The 16,868-nt window shown below is 42.4% G+C and overlaps 1 protein-coding gene across 8 annotated transcripts in view; it reads right to left on the bottom strand.

Moving 5' to 3' along the window:
• Positions 1-16,445, bottom strand: part of NTRK2 (neurotrophic receptor tyrosine kinase 2) — a 203,902-nt gene extending 187,457 nt beyond the window's left edge. For 2 of the 8 annotated variants that reach the window (XM_071581435.1, XM_071581436.1), the window contains exon 1: positions 15,258-16,438. In XM_071581435.1, the coding sequence (XP_071437536.1) occupies positions 15,258-15,466 (209 nt within the window). In that variant the 5' untranslated portion in view covers positions 15,467-16,438. Of the gene's footprint in view, positions 1-14,376; positions 14,396-14,882; positions 14,905-15,257 lie in introns of those variants that run through there. The other 6 variants (XM_071581437.1, XM_071581428.1, XM_071581433.1 and 3 more) reach the window with 6 other exon arrangements.
• Positions 16,446-16,868: the final 423 nt, after the last annotated feature.

Here is a 16,868-nt window from a genome sequence, read left to right as displayed (position 1 = left end):
CAGTCCCAGAAAAACTGAGATGGATCTGTATTTTTATGAGCATCTTGAACTAACCAAAAAAGCAGGTTCTCCTAAAAAGAAAGAGTCATTCTTTGCTAGAAGAAAACTTTTATTCATAATAAGTATTTTTAAAAATTTATTTAAAGGTAATTCTGATGAATTAGAATGAAGATATATCACTCTCCTAAAGGCAACCTATATACCTTAGCTGGTTTATTAAAGAAATTCATTGTGTTCTCAAACCTTAATACAAGCTTGAGAATCCCAAAACTCAGCATGGGTTCTCCTCCAAAGCTGCAATGCTGACTTGGGCTATGCTCTTGCCATGCACCAGGAAAAACAAAAAGTTTCCTCTAATGGCATTCATCATCCCTTGAGAAAAAGAAGGGCAGTAAAAAGACAATGCATGACACTAGATGGAACACATTATTACAGCATCATATGACACTGACAGCTCTGCAGGATTTTTCAGGATAAAATTAACACAGTGTACCCATTAGAAGATAAAAGTCCTTGAATTTTTAAGACAAGATTTACTATCTCAGCATTTACTAATCTATATTTGTTTGTCTGATGTTTGGTTCATAAGTTTACACATTTTGTCAAGTAAAAACAATGAAGTCATACATAAAAAATCTATCAGTTCTTTATCTGAGATTCCTGTAAGTGGAAGTTCATACTTCCTCTAAACGTGCCCTGAAGAACTCATTATTTAATTCAGCATCATCTTCTCTGTTACTTGGACCTTATCATGTTAAAGCAAAGTTATGCAAAAGGTATCAAAGATACCTTCCTCATCATGTCCTCAGTATTCAACCAATGGGAATCCTGTCAAGACCAGACAGAGATAGGGAAATCACAACACAGCAGAAATGGACAGTGAAACACAGAGGGAGAAGACACACAGATTTTTAAAAAATAGAGCTATAAAAAAACCTGTACTAACTAAAAATTAAGCCATTAAAAAAAGAACACACAACCCAAAAATACCCTCTGACAAACACTGACAAAATGTAGACCCATCACTTAAACACATATCTAACCCATCCAAATCTGACATTGCAATTTAATCATACAAACATTTAACCAGAAATACCATTACAAGAAGCTCCAGAACTTGTCATAACTTACACTGTTGCACAGAAATGTTAGTGTGTTACATCCTGTAGTGTAAAACAGCTCAGCTTTGCTTTAGCCAATAAACAATTTACATCAGACAAAGATCTGAGTATGAGCACACAATCTGTATAAAAGATCAGTGTTGGTCCATTAGAGAACAGACCGAAAGGATGATATTTGGGAAGAAGAAGTGGCAGGAATTGATGGTACCCTTATTCCTTCTCTTATTGTATCCCCTAGAAGAAATCCAAGTAGGTTCTTTAAGATGAATGATTTACAATTCCAGTTTCTAACTGAAAGAACCAAAAGAAACCACTGATTTTCCACAACCATACCTTGAGAAAGGACCCAGAAGAATTTTTGTCTAAGTGCAACTAACTCAGTAACTGCTCTGCAATATACTTGTAAAAACAATCTCAGTACAGAACATGACAGTAAAGCAACTTTCACACATTTGGAAATCCTGGAATAAAGAGTGGATAGATGTAATTTACCATAAGCAGCTCATGTCCTCTTATGCTTCCTTACTTGCTTAACAAGTCTGTTTCAAGTTAAGCCTCTGCACCTATGTCATAGCAGTGAGCAAGAAAAGAAGTAAAATGATGTAGCTATATACTGCAATGAGAAGTTGCTCTTCTGTTTAATTTAGAGGGAGATCTGAAATAAAACCTCTCCCAATCTTAAGTCTATTTTTAACTTAATGCTACTTATCATCAAACATTAATACTCTAAAAGCTTTGACTTGCAGTGGGCCATGCTGAGAAATGTAATTTGCCTTGCTGCCCTTAAGAATATCCACTCTATTCTTTAACTGAACATTTTTATTGTAGTACAGAAGGAAAACATACTGACTCATGGCTGGCAGTCACATGGAGAGCTTGGAAGCTTCTACTGCACACCACAGCAGAGTGTAGCATCGCCAAAACCTGGCTGGATAGTACCCAGACAGATCACAGGTATAGCTCACAAATACTGACAGTTGCCTCTAAACCAAACCTGCAGCTGCCTATAATGCTATTTGCTTGGTTATACTATAGCACTCTGCCTCTCCTTCAATGAGTAATCAGTAAACAATAATTGTTTTCAGACCTTTAATTTAATCTCCCCGTTGTAAACTACTGATTAATTCTAATAAAGGCAGAAACACACACCTACTGGCTGCACATTGCAACCTACAATAACACGTTCATCTCAGCACACTTCAGCAGCTATTGAATAATTGCGCACATTCACACTTTACCAATGCTACAACATTATGGAAATAATAGTTTAAAATCCTACTGTAAAAAAGCTAACTCTTCCAAATAATAACTCCTTTAAAGAGGGTGGTCTTCATCTCTGCTCACTACACAAGTGAAAGACTACTGATAAGTTACGTATAATGTCATGGAAGCAACCTCTGAAATGCAAAAACATGAAGAGACAGTGGGTTTTGATCTTCAAAGTGGTCTGGATTATTTTGTTCCTCACTAAGTTCAAAAGAGATTTCATTACAACTTTCAAATCTTTTCCTTAACCTGAAAAAACTGGCCAGCAGAAGTATGCCCTCCTAACTCTATTTCCTTCAGCTTAATATATGTTAAGGTATATTGCATACTGGAAAAAAAACCTAGCATATGCTAGTCTTGAGAATATAGATACAATAAGTAACAATGTAATGCAGCTTCAGAAGTATTTCTGTTGCCAGAAGACTCCCTTTATGGGAAACATATTTTCTTAAAACTCCACAAAATAAATCAAATATATGTCTAGCTCTGGTTCATACAGCTGGTAAAAAAATTTTTTACAATTAATAAACATTCACTGGTGAAATGTTTCTGAACTTTGGGAAAACTTCATAATCCAACTTATTTTTTCACTAAGTCTTTAGGGGAAAAAGGTAGCACACTTCAGACATTGAACTGTCAGTAAATGCATTAGCATTTAATGACAGGTCACGTATGTCCCTAGCCTAACTACTGTGAGAGCTGTATGTTAACCCTGACAATTAAACATTGCAAAATTCCTTAGTGCTGTATCACCTTACAAACTACAGTTGTCACACCAAGTTCATCAAGAGGTAGGCTAAAATTCAGAGGCATTTTCAACAAACCTGGACTGATCTAAAGTTATATGTTAAGATCACACAAAAGTGACAATAACACTTGATTAAAGTTGGTATATTCAAATGTGTTCCATTTGCAGCCCCTCTGAAACCAAATTTAAAATAATGCTCAATTCATGGTTAGAAAAGGCAGTACAGAGCTACATGATGTTGCATATCAGGAATGAGAAGTTTCAGACAGATGTAGGCACCAATGACACAATCTCTGCTCAACCAAGAAATCTTTCTACACAGGACCAAGCTCCCTCTAGGAAAGAAACTCTAATATCAAGCAATGAGGATGATATTAACAGCTACAAAGATGTCCTCTACAGATATACAGGCTTACTTCAATTATTTTGTTCTGTGTTGCTTTATCCATCTGCTGCCATAAGCACCAGATTTCATGTAGACAACCTCAAGAAACAGAACGTCTACTGCTTAAAGAGCATGCCATAACTCAGAAAAGAGGCAGTGTGTCAAACTAGTCCATGGTGGACTTAGCATTCAACAATTTTACTAAGAGGTGTTTGATTCCTTCCTTTGGCTGCATGGCATCTCTTGACAAATTCTGAGCACGTGCTGCAGAGGTATTTTTTTTAAACTGTGAATCACTATATTTGACAAAGAGTGAAAAACTGGTTGCCACTATCACAGGTTACTTACAAGTTCTTTCCTCCCATTTAGAGTATTCAACCATGAGTCACAGAAGATGACAGGAGGTAGCTCTCCACATGCCAGTACAGCAGCTCTGGAGGCAATATAATTAACTCTGGGAGCTTCCTTTGCAGACACAGGCACGTCCATTTTTTGAGCAAATCCTGCACTACACATACCTCGCACTCAAGTAACATTGCTCAAGACAATCTGGGGCTCAGCATCTGACAGCCAAGGTCAGAGATCAGTTCCCTTCAAGAATTCCCTGTTCTTGATGCATCAACCACTGGCAGATAGCGAGGCCCTGACATTTTGTTCCACACGTCTTTATTACACTTTCTGCACATTTTTCTGTATCCAGAGTATATCTAATCCTCCTGATGACTACCACATTGCTGCTACTGTTTCTGTAACTTTCCATGTATATGTAGTAGGCCAGTTTGATTCTGGGGAAATGCTCTGTCACAATGTTGCACACAGACAAGCATCCTGTGTTTGTCTTTCAGTTTTCTCCTTGTACATCTGTTTGCTCTGCTATGTGATATATACATGTTGCCCCTTCTAGAATGTCATCAATTTTTACTTAAAAACATGCTCATGGATGTATTTACTGTCATACATTAGGAAATGTACTCTTTTGTAAGTGCTAATTTTCCATTTTAATATAATTTCAAGTCTTAGGTCACCGTGTTTACCATTTTACTGACAAACAAAGCTCTTACTCTGAATGTGCCTGTTTCACAAGGTGACATCTTTTGCTACAGTAGTCTTCAAACTTCATTATTTCTGCAGAGCTGCCTTCTCCCCACCACCTCTACTTTCATGAGACTCTTCATTTACCTTTAAAGGTTTTGTTCGTGTTGTTGCTTATGAATAGAGGAGTATTCCTCTCATCCACCAGCCAATTTCTGCTTGTGATTCTCACAAGCATATCACACTGCTGCACACACCTTTCAGCACTCCTCCACCCTTCACACCCTTGGCAACATTGCCCCTGTCCTAGGACATACATGGCAAGGGTGAAGTGTTCACCTGCAAATATTACATAGTCATTTTGATGATACCTCCAAGTATTAGGACATTCACCTACACTTTTCATTTCAGATACCCAGAGTGAAGAGCAGAACTGCTAAAAGGTAAACTGTTCACTAAAATTCATTAGAAGAACAAAAACATTATGTTCATTAAAAGAACATGTAGAAGTGCTCTACAACAGGCAAAAACTATGCAAGCTACTAGACTATGTAAAAGAAGGAACGACTGCCTTGTCTCTATTCAGACAGGAATGTCATGAATAGTTGTGAGGACCATTCAGAGCGGGAAGATCAACAATCTTTTTTTCCACCCACACCCACTTCCAGCACAAGTGGCATCTATTTTTGCAGCTGTGCCACCTAGGTTCACATCCCCTTGTTGACACAGACTTCGGGCAACAAGACAGTCACTGGACACAAACACAATTCAGGATTTGCAGCGATATCTACAGCAAAAGCAGTATCCAGCATTAATATTTTCCTATTTAGGGGCCTTGATGTTACATAGATATATGCAAATTGAAAACGTTTGTAAATGTATTGTAATTTTCTCTGTATTTATAAATATGAACACAACAAACAGTCTTAAAATGATACTTACCTACTACCACTTTAAACATGAAACACTTCAGCATATCCTTAAGCACACTGTATAGTTACACCACTCAAGTTAGCAAAACTGCTCCCAGTGGGAGAGTATAGTATGTATCTTTACCAGGTGAGGATCACAGTATGCAAAATGTGTTCCAAAACCTGTTTCTAAATATTAAAAGAAGAGGGACTGGAGGGGAGAATAGGAGATGAATATGTAATAGACTATTCTCCCATCTAGTGGGTGGAAAAAAGGAAAAAAAATTCATTTCAGCCTCTTGAACTAGACCCATATTCACCAGATAGATTCAGTTGTGAGGGGAGGGGGAAATAAAAAGAAAAAAGGAAAAAAGCAGAGACATCTCTGTGTGAGTTTGAAGCTCAGAGAGTTGGAGGAAATGTTGTAAATAATGTTCCTGCAGCATCCAGGGATTTCAGATTGAATTCCTTCCTCTCCCTAAGGGAGTGTGATCTCAGTCTCTCAGAAGATACCACACTTACAAAGAAACCTGATAGAGGGCAATCTCAGCCTTACCTGTTTGTGCTGTTCTAATTTTTGTTGTAATGAAACACTCAGTGGAGAAGGAGTAGGACATAGCTGTCTCACTACACAAATAAGCGTCACAGCCTCTTAGCTAAAACAGACAGTCCTGCTCCCTGACCCAAAAGCATATTTGAATACTCTGTGCCAAGGAAGGCAGCTCAGACAGGAAAAACCAAGGCAAGCCCACATCTGTACACCGTACAGGGCCAGCAGTTAAGATGCTGACATGCAAGACCTTGGTTCAAACCTATACTCTGCTTCTACCAAAGCAGACCTTCAAATCCATGCTGAAATGGTTCACCTGAAATCATGAAAATCAGCTTACTCCACAGTGTGACTCTGCTCATGAAAAGGAAGGTCTTGCTTTCGTCCCTTGCTTCAGTGAACTAAGTCCCCAATATTTTCTAATAGTCAGTGGAAAGGAAAGGGGGATGACTCCATAGGGTAATCTTTAGCAGAAACGTAATTTAGCCTCCTAAATCACTTCCTGGAAATAGTGAGTTCTCCATTGCTGGCAGGAGAACAGCCAGCTGAGTTAAGTGCCTTTGCTACACAGTAGGGAGTTGCCAGATTTTAAATGCCTAGGACTGGGACAGTCCCAGACATGATTAGCAATTCCAGCACATGACACCCACAGTACATGCTGTAAAAAGTGTCCCAGTCCATACTCAGTAAGTCTGACATGCCCAGTTTGTGCACATAATTTATCTGCATACACTTGCTGTGCCCTCTGGCATTCAGAAAAGCAGACAGTTTTTGCAAAATAATAGAAAAAAATCACATCCTATACATTCTTCATATGGAGCACAGCATCTGACTGCAATGTGCGGCAATGTGCTTCACAAGATACCTGTTGAACACAGACTTACTTAGTTTTACATGTACAGCTAGGAAATTGAAAAGGTAAAACTAATTTCATTTAAATTTAAACCTGGAAGATTTCTTTTGGCTCAACTGTCAAACCAAGAGGAAAAACAGGTAACTTTCCCAGCCCCAACTACAGCTCTGTGGACAGACACTTCCAAAAAGAGGTCAAAAGTGTTGCCATTTCACTGCTTGTCTGTTTCTGCAATGGAAACAGACTAACTGTGATTAATGTGTTGTCTTTCTCTTATTTGTACATTGGACAACTGTAACAATGAATGACATATCCTCTATGGATCAATAGTAGTAACTGCAGCTAAGACTGTTTTACATATGGACATACAGATACATTACAATGCAAAATTATCTAAAACTTTGTAAAAGGCTCCCCTGTCAGAATAATCTGAGCTTCCTCTTGCCTCAATGCATTTAGTCTCCATACAGTATGAAGACACTTGAAAGCCAAAAAAAACTTGGAAGTCAAAAATACATCAAGTAATAGAGCAACAGGCTCCATCTCTTCCAAACTTCAAACAGGCAGGAAAATGTTTGAGTCAAGGTTCTTTTCATCCTTCACGTATGTACTTGAAACTACCCCGGTGAAACACTAATTCCACCCATTACTGTCAGTGATTTTAAGAAGGCCAGAATCTCAGACTCACCTGTCCCCTGAAATAAAGGGCATCTAACTACCTTGCTAGATAAGGACTTAGCAAAAGTAAAGTTCAGGATACACTATCCAAAGATTATGACCTCTTAAAGCACCACTGAAAATGCCTTGGACACCTTCTGCCTTCTTTCTATTTTATTTTACTTCTGAAACAGAAAATCTCATTGCATCAGGCCTTGTCTAAGAACAAAAGAATACTGATCTAAAATCTGATCTCCAAGAATGTATCCTAACAATGATAACACAACACAGAAACATATACAGCTGAACTGGTATTAAATATATTTAAGTTTCAGCTATAACCTCTGTCAATTATTAACACCCAATGCAGGTAATTTTCTTAAAAGAAAATTTAAAAACCTAAATGCAAGTTTACCACATCACATGGCTCCTTTCCAGTAAATCCACCACAATTAGGCAATGTTGCCATGAGACTGTGGAGTAACCATGAGATTGTGGAGTTCAGCCACTTGCATGGTGGCAAGATCGATCACAACCCTGGACTTCAGGAGAGCTACTCTTAACCTCTCCATAGATCTTATTGGAAGAATCCCATGGGAATGGGTCCTGTAGTGAAGAGGGGTCCAAGAGAGCTCGTCAATCGATATGCAAGCATCTCCTCCTTCAGGCTCAAGATCAGTGCACCCTGAGGAGCAAGAAATGGAGCAAAGAGGTCAAGACATATGAATGGATGAACAAGAAACTACTGTAAAAACTGAAGCACAAACAGGAGATACAGAGGATGTGAAAGCAGGAACAGGGCACTTGGAAAGAAAATAGAGATGTTGACAGAGTAAGTAGAAATGACATGAGGAAAGCAAAGATCCATTCAGAATTTATTCTGGCCAAGGATGTCCAGGACAGCACAAAAGGTTTCTTCAAATACATCAGCAACAACAGGAAAACTAAGGTAAATGTGGGCCTGCTACTAAATGAAGAAGGATCCAAGCACCTTATTTGCATCAGCCCTCACTGACAAGACCAGCCTCAGGAATCTCCAACCCAGGAGATCAGGTCTGAATGAAGGCTTTCCCTTGGTCAGGGAGGATTGGGTTAGAGATCACTTGGGAAAAACTGATGGCCACAAGTCCATGGGCCCTGACAGGATGCCTCCAAGAGTGCTGAGGGAGCAGGCAGACACCATAGCTGGGCTGGTCACAATTATCTTTGAAAAGTCATGGCATTCACAAGTGGTGTCTGAGGACTAGAAGAAAACAAATCTCACCTCCTTGTTCAAAATGGGCCAGAAGGAGGACCCAAAGGAACTACCAGGCAGTCAGCCTCACTTTGAATCCTGGAGATTATCTCTATCCACATGAGTGACCAAGTGACCAAGATTAGTCAGTATGGATTAATTAAAGGTAAATCTTCCCAGACCAATCTGATTACTTACCATGATGGGACAACTACCTGGATGGATGAAGGGAAAGCAGTCAATGTCTATGTCAACTTCAGCAAGGCTTAGACACTGTCTTACATGATATCCTCATAGGCAAGCTCAGGAAGTATGGACTGAATAAGTGGATGGTGAGGTGGATTGAGAACTGGATGAACAGCAGATCATAGAAGGCCATAATCATCAGTGTCACAGGGTCTAGCTGTAGACTGGTCACTAGTGGTGTCCCCCAAGCTTCAACACTGGGCCCGGTATTGTTTAAATTATTCATCAGTGACTTGGATGAAAGGGGAGATGCCCCCGCACCAAGGTTGCTGGCAACACAAAGCTGGGAGGAGCGGCTGGTACCCCAGAGGGCTGTGTAGCCCTTCAGGATGTCAACAGGTAGGAGAGATGGGCAGGGAGGAACTGTCTGAAATTCCACAACGGCAAATGCAGGGTCCTGTACCTGGGGAGGAATGACCCCATGCACCAGTATGGGCTGTAACTGCTGGAAATCAGCTCTGCAGAGGTCCTGGTGGACAACAAGCTGTCCAGGAGCCAGCAGTGTGTCCTTGTGGCCAACAAGTCCAATGGTATCCTCAGGTGCATTAGGAAGAGCATTGCCAGCAGGTGGAGTGAGACGATCCTGCCCCTTCATTCAGCCCTGGTGAGGCCACATCTGGAGTGCTGTGTCCAGTTCTGGGCTATTCTGGACAAGAGAGACACAGAGTTCCTGGAGGGAGTCCAGCAGAGGGCTACAGAGATGATTAGGGAACTGCTGCATCTGTCATATGAGGGAACGCTAAGGGAACTGGGCCTGTTCAGTCTTGAGAAGAGAGAGAACTTTGTCAATGTACATAAATATCTGAAGGGCAGGTGTCAAGGGGATGGAGCCACACTCTTCTCAGTGGTGCCAAGAAATAGAACAAGAGGCAATGGGCAGAAATGGATGCACAAAAAGTTTCACCTCAACTGGAGAAGAACAACTTTACTGTGCGTGTGACTGAACACATGCCCAGAGAGGTTGTGGAGTCTCCCTCCCTGTGAATATTTAAGAACCATCTGGATACAATATTGTGCAATGTGTTCTGGACGAAGCTTCTTGAGCAGGGCAGTTGAACTAGATGATACCACTGGTGGTCCCTTCTAACCTTACATATTCTGTGATTCTGTGATTCTATAATGTTATGTTTAATGGTAGCTATGTAAAACACATGATCTCCATATGCATATTTCAGGAGGGGGAGTAGTTTGGTTTGTCTTTTGCAGTTTCTAAAAATACATGCTCCCAATCTAAGAGGAATTAAGATGTATCCCAATTATATTTGATATTAATAGCAGCTATATGGTTACATACATTTGGATAAAGCAACCTTTGCAAACACAAGCAGCATCCAGTAACAGAACATATTTACACCCCAGGCAGTACAGGGTTTCAAACCTCTATCGATTTATTTCTTCATTTGAAATGCATGTGAATTAGTGAATTTATACAATCAGTGCATCACTTTTCAAAGAATAGTTTTCAAGGAGTGTTTTTTCAGATGTAACAAGCTAAACATACATCTAATATCAACAAAATATTGAAAAGGTTTTAGATATCTTTACTCTGTTTTTCATTTTTTTGTTACTCATTACCTTCTACACTCATACTGCTTTGGCAAGGATATCTGGATGGCCACATTCGCTGACATACTGTTAGACATTTGTGTAGGGACAGATGACAAACACAGAAGAAACAGAACTGCCATCCAAAAAAAAAAATAAAAGGGCATGGAGGATCCCTCTTTAAATCCAAAATGGAGAAATAAGGTACTTGTTTAGTTATGTAAAATTTTTTGCTTTACAGTGATTAGGGATCCAGAATATTGCTAAGCTACTTTCTCCCTTACATTTGTCAGCATAAAAATAATGAAGAAAAAATAGAACCTGAGAAATGTGGGAAATGCCATCTTAAAGATACCACAGGCTGCACTGCTGAGCCCTGTTTTCTCAAGTGGAAAGTAGAAGTTTCTTGAAAATAACATGTTCAAGACCCAATCCTTGAACATATACAAACAGCTTTCATTTCAGTATACAAATCCCAAAGCTCTCTCAAAACTCTTGAGTGACCAAAGACATACAGGAAGAGGCAGTGACCCTGTCCCTCTGCCCAATATTGAGCATCTTCTGAAGGATGCTGCTCTCTTCCAGGCTTGTGAGCTACTTCATCTCAGCCTGGCAGATAGCCTAAGTGGAGACCCCCGGGAGCCACGTCAGTCCTCACAACCTGTAAGAACAAGGACTAAAACCAGAAATACAAAAGGTTCCCTGGGACCAAAAAAAGAACCCAGTATATATAAAACCAATGCTTTGTAATATTTGGAGTAGTTTTGGAGACCAGAAATTACAAAACCAATTTTCACAGTCCTTACTTTCAACTCACCTTAACCAATTACCCAGATCTTTAAAAGACTTGAAAAAAAAAGGACAAATTCCTAAAAACAGCTATTATGTCACTACTGTCCAAAATCCCTTTCATGATTTGTAGCCTGGTGTCTCATGTTTTATTATACAATTCCAAGTCACCAGAAATAACTTCTCAACCCAGCCAAGTCATGCAATGAATGCTGTACAGCCAAAAGTTGTTTTGTAGAGGAAGGGGCTGGAGGTTGAGAGGCCTTGTAGCCAATTTTATATTAGTTTTAATCTACAACAGTCTAGAAATATAAAATTAAAAAGACTCAAAATACCAACGGCTCTGAGCTTCAAATGAATTTAAACATGCCTTTTTTTTAGCACAAGCTCACATGACTTGTTAAATAATTTACTCTATAAATTACTTATCCTGTCTTACTTATTAACAATTCTAGAATGCTTTATATAACTGCATTAGAAATTTATTTTGTGGTTTTGAAATGTACGCAATACACAATCACCCTTCTTTTAACAGGCAAGAGCTTAAAAGTCAACTGCTATTTTGTTGGCAAGCAGTTCTTCCTGAAAAACAGCAATTAATTTCAAACCCCATTCACCTGCATAATCATAAGGAAACATATTAATTACTTGATAGCAGATCTGTGAAACTAGGTCAGGAATATACTTACACCACAAGAAGTCACTTTTAAAACAAATTCTTTGAAGAGTCATGTACACTGACGTATAATAGCAATAGATTTTACTTAATGAGAAAATATTAGTCTGGTCATTTTCCAAGAAGTCCTGAACACTTTAAAAATTACTCATTTACTATCCTATTGATAATTTTGTAATGAGTGATCTTGACAAGAACTACTTATTTGCTATTGTGCCTACAATGTATGGATCTAAAAACAATGATATAGTTGTTCTGGTCTCACCATTCTTGGTCTTTGTTCCTTAATGTGAGTTTCAGTGACTGATACCATGATTTCAATGCAGGATCTCACTCTGAAATTCAATTTACCTCCAATAATATCAAAATGACCAAACAATTATTATAATTACATTCTGTTATGATATGCATTGGCACTTGCTTTCCAGATAAATGGCAGTCCACACCACCATCCTAGCCAACTGGACAAATCTAAAACCCGTCTCATTAACTGTAAGAGAAACTATGCAAAAATGACTAGGAAGGGAAAGAGTGAGTAAGATGACTAAGAAAGCACCAGGCACAAATACTTTTTATGCCCTCCCACAGTTTCAGGAGCTGGACCTCCCAAGGCTGATGCAGAAGCACTCTGAGTGTCTTCCTACTGCTCTCAGTAGATTTGGATGTTGAATCCAACGAGGAATCATGAAATAGCTCAACTGGGACAAAACCTCTTATTAAGCTCCAAACTGCAACTTACCTACCAACCAAAGCAGAGATGAAACACCTGGGTATTAAGTGATGGAGACTGCCTGATGCATGGTACCTCAGATCTGTTATTCCTGCTGCACCACCCCAGCTTTCTTACCCACTTCCTAAAGCCAAAGCAAAAACTCTGGCTGCCCACTCACATCCTGCCTGCTCAGTGCCATCCACTTGGCCCACAGCCAACCCTCTGCACCACCACAGAATTTACATACACACCCTGACCATGCAGTTATCCCAGCGTTCCCAGTATTTGTGGTCCATGTAAGAAGGTGGACCCAGAATATATGTTCTGGGCTCATGGATGTTTTGCCTCAGCCTGCAGGATCCAAACCCATCAAGAGCAGGACATAACCAGCAAATAAAGGACTGATTTTAATAGACACTCAGGAGATATATGGGAATAAATTCTTGAAATTAATTGTCTTATACTCTTCTCACATTATTAATACCAAGAGTAATTTCACCAGAAACCAATGGAATTGTGCTCTGTATCTGTAGAGCATGGAAAAGAACCAGGCCTGAAGCTTCACAAGTGAAATGTAATGCCCCGGCCTCTAAAATCTTAGATAAAATAAAGCAAAATCTGTGGTGTTAAAAATGGTTCCACAATCTGCACCTACTATATTAGAACTGCTTCTCTACATACTTACTGTTTACTGAGATCACACAATGAAATGATGTGACAGCTACTACAGTCCAATTTTTAATTTATGCCTATAAACTAATTAAAGGGCCTCTCTGTTTTATATTAAAAAGTACGCATGAAAAAACCATCTTAAATATGTGTGACAACCTCTCCTGAGAAATCCATGACTCAAAATTATTTTTAGACCACCAAACACAACAATGTGCAATGTCACAGAATGATACAGTAAAAATCGAAAAGAACTGAAAAGACAGCGATGCTCAAAAAAAAAATCAAGGAAAATGAAAACCAAAAGCAGCAATGCAAAATGACTAGACATGTCTTAAGTTGATCATGGCTGAAACACATATTTACAATATATGTTTTCTCCTCTAGCCTCTTAAACAGAGATTAAATTCTAGGTGAAAATTGCTCTGTTACTTCAAAATTGAAAGCACTGGATAAAAAGGTTACCAAAGTGTATGAAAATTAATAAAGATGCATAGCTCAAAGTAATTTTTTCAAATTAAACCATCTATGGAATATTACACAAACATCTAAATCAATAACAGTTATAACTCAGAAAGACCATTTCTTTACCAGAGGTCCTAAAAATCTACCAAAGGTAGGCCACATATGAGTAGTAGAAATGAATTCCTTCAGCTTTTACCCAAGCAGGGAAATGGAGCAAATGACTTCAGTGAACTGTAGGAATGTAGCCCAAAGGCTAGAATTTAATCTAAACTCACACCGTATTTCACAGTATTTTTATATTGCTTCTATAGGAAAATGAAAGACAGAAGGATAGTGAATGCAAATAGTGAGAAACCTGTAGATATTCTGGGAAAAATATTCAGGTATATTTTACCTTAAATGCCATACATAACAATTCAGAAACAAGGATAGGGAAATATGAAGATGGACAAAACAGTTTGAGAAGGTTTTTTCCTGAGATCTATAATCTACACACCCAGTATCCATAAATTTTTACCCAGCAAGAGCCTTTGCAGGTTTCCTCAGGCAACGTATGGTTCTCTGAGCTGTGAAATGATGCGGGATTTAACACGAAAAGCTACAGAACTCCCTCACCAAAGACCATCTGCAGGCCCACGAAGATGGAAATGCCACATGGAAATGAGACCAAAAAACCTTTTTTTGCACCTCCCTCACAGTTTATTAGGTTTTCCAATCCCCTACCACTTGCTAACAAGCAGCACAATGCTCATTCCTCTGCAGGTTTTGTTATTTTCTTCTTCCAGCCACCTCCACTAAGAAGGGCAAAATAGGTTTGCATTCCAATGGTTACGCATGGAAGACAGTTTGCTGTCACTACCACCAGAATTTGCCGCATACTCTTTTTTTTTTCAATAGAAAAAGCGAACAGAAGATTTGGGGCGGGACTGGGGGAAGTCACCCACTAATACCCTCGGTTCTCAGCAATAAACTAAGGGAAAGTTTTAAAAACAAAAACAAAAACCACACCCCTCCATTCCATACCTGCTGCCGCCACAGAGGTGCGGGATAGGCAGTGCGCGTCCCCCGGGCAGGGGCAAGGGCAGACGCGGAGCCCCAGCGCCCCGTTCCGCTACCCGGCTGCCCCGTGGTCCCGCTGCGACCGGCGGCGACCCCCGCCCCGCTGCCCGAAAACCGCATCGCGAGCAATTAGGATTCAGCATCTAAATGGGCTCGCAGCGGTAGCTCTGGAAAGTCGCCTCCAAATTAAATCACACGGGCTTTTGGGCTTCGAGCCACCGCATCTGCCGGCGGAGTAAGTGCCTCATCGCATGGGTCAGTTCCCCGCCGCCTCCGCCCGCAGCTTCTCCCGCCTGCTCTGGTCCCCCACCCCCGCGCCCGGCCCCGGGCTGTACTCACATCTCGGTAACATTGTCGCCCTCGGCGCTCCGCTGCGGCACCGGGAAGGAGGCGATGCCTGGCGACGCCTCCGTGCACCAGATCCTCCAGGAGCTGCACTGGCAGGTCGCGGGGCAGCCCAGTGCACCCCGCCAGCACCCCAGCACCAGGCAGCACAAGCACCACAGCCGCGCCAGGCCGGGCCCTGGCCTCCGCCGCCAGGACACCATGCCGTCCCTGTTCACTCCAGCGCTGACTCGACGGCCTCCTCCTGCTCCCAGTGCCGCCGCCGCTGCCGGGGCGCACGGCCGGAGGGTGCGCAGCCTTCCGCGCCGCGGGCGGGCACCGCGGGACCGGCGCTCACATGGGCGCGCCGCAGCCGCAGCTGCAGCCACAGCCGTCCGGCGGCACTGTCCGCCCCGGGGACTGCGCGGGGCGACGGTGGCCGGACCCGGGTGCCGCGGCAGACAGGGGCGAGCGGGGCCTTCGGCGCGGCGCGGCACCTGCCCCGGGCCCCGCGGGCGGACAGCGGCACCGCCTGCCCCCGCAGCGGCTCCCGATGATGCTGCAAAACGCGCGGGGTCGCGGGGGCAGGTGGCGGAGGCTGCGCTCCTACCTGCTCGGGCGGCAGCTGCCCGCCGGAGGGAGGGCGAGCGGGAGGGGAGGGATGAGCCGTTCGCGGTAGCGGCAGGGCTCGAGGCTCCGCGCTCGCCGCTTTACGCACCGTCTCCTCCTCCCTCCAGCTGATAATAAAGCAGCTCCGGCTCCTGATCCAAGACGGGGAGCTGCCGGCAAAGTGACGTGAGCCTGACGCAGAGAGGGGCAGAAACTCTACAAAATGAGCCTGAAATTAAAAAAAAAAAAAAAAAAAAAAAAAAAAAGGAAAAAAAGACAAGGGAGGGAGGAGCGGGGAGCCGGGAAAAGGGAGGCTGCCGAAAAACACAGCCGATACCAATACGCAGACTGCGCCTAATCCTTCAGCCTCGCACACATATAAGCGCGCACACACTCCGCCGCCTGTAAGAGGTGTCTGCCCCGATAGGCGGACGGAGGCACCGTGGCGAGGGGCACCTGGCATCCCCACCAGGGCGAGAACTCGCCATCGGATGATAAACGGGGATGTGGTGGGAGAAGCGCGGGAGACGACGGATGAGCGACCCTAAAACGGCTTGTTCGTCCCTTGACAGCTCTGCGGTCGGGGCTGATTTGCGTTTTTCTGCCCCCACCCCCGGTTGCGGGTTTGCGCAGCGCTGCCGCTGCGCTGGAGCCCGCCGCAGTGCCCGCACTGAGCGCTCCGCAGGCGCCACCCCGCGTCTCGCCGCCGCCATGCACCGCGGCCCGGCCCGCACCACCGCCGCGCCGGTCAGTGAACCCCCAATCGCCCCACAGTCCCCAGGCGCCGGGGGGGACGACACACGACAAGGAGTTATCATTGCTGCGCATCGAGGCTAAGGCAAGTCTGAACGACCTACGTTTATCACGCATTCGCAGGTGCAAAGAACAGCTGATCTGGGATGTTCTTCCCTTGCTGTTTCTGAGACTGTTCTTCTGTCCTGGCACACGGCAGGTAGTCCTTGCTCTCTGTCGAAGGTTCTTCACATGACCTCTGTACCTTTCCACCCAAAGATGGTG

Source organism: Pithys albifrons, chromosome Z, assembly GCF_047495875.1.
Source record: "Pithys albifrons albifrons isolate INPA30051 chromosome Z, PitAlb_v1, whole genome shotgun sequence".
NCBI lineage: Eukaryota > Metazoa > Chordata > Aves > Passeriformes > Thamnophilidae > Pithys > Pithys albifrons.
Note: the sequence above shows the minus strand (reverse complement) of the source record. Positions and strands in the feature narration are given on the sequence as shown.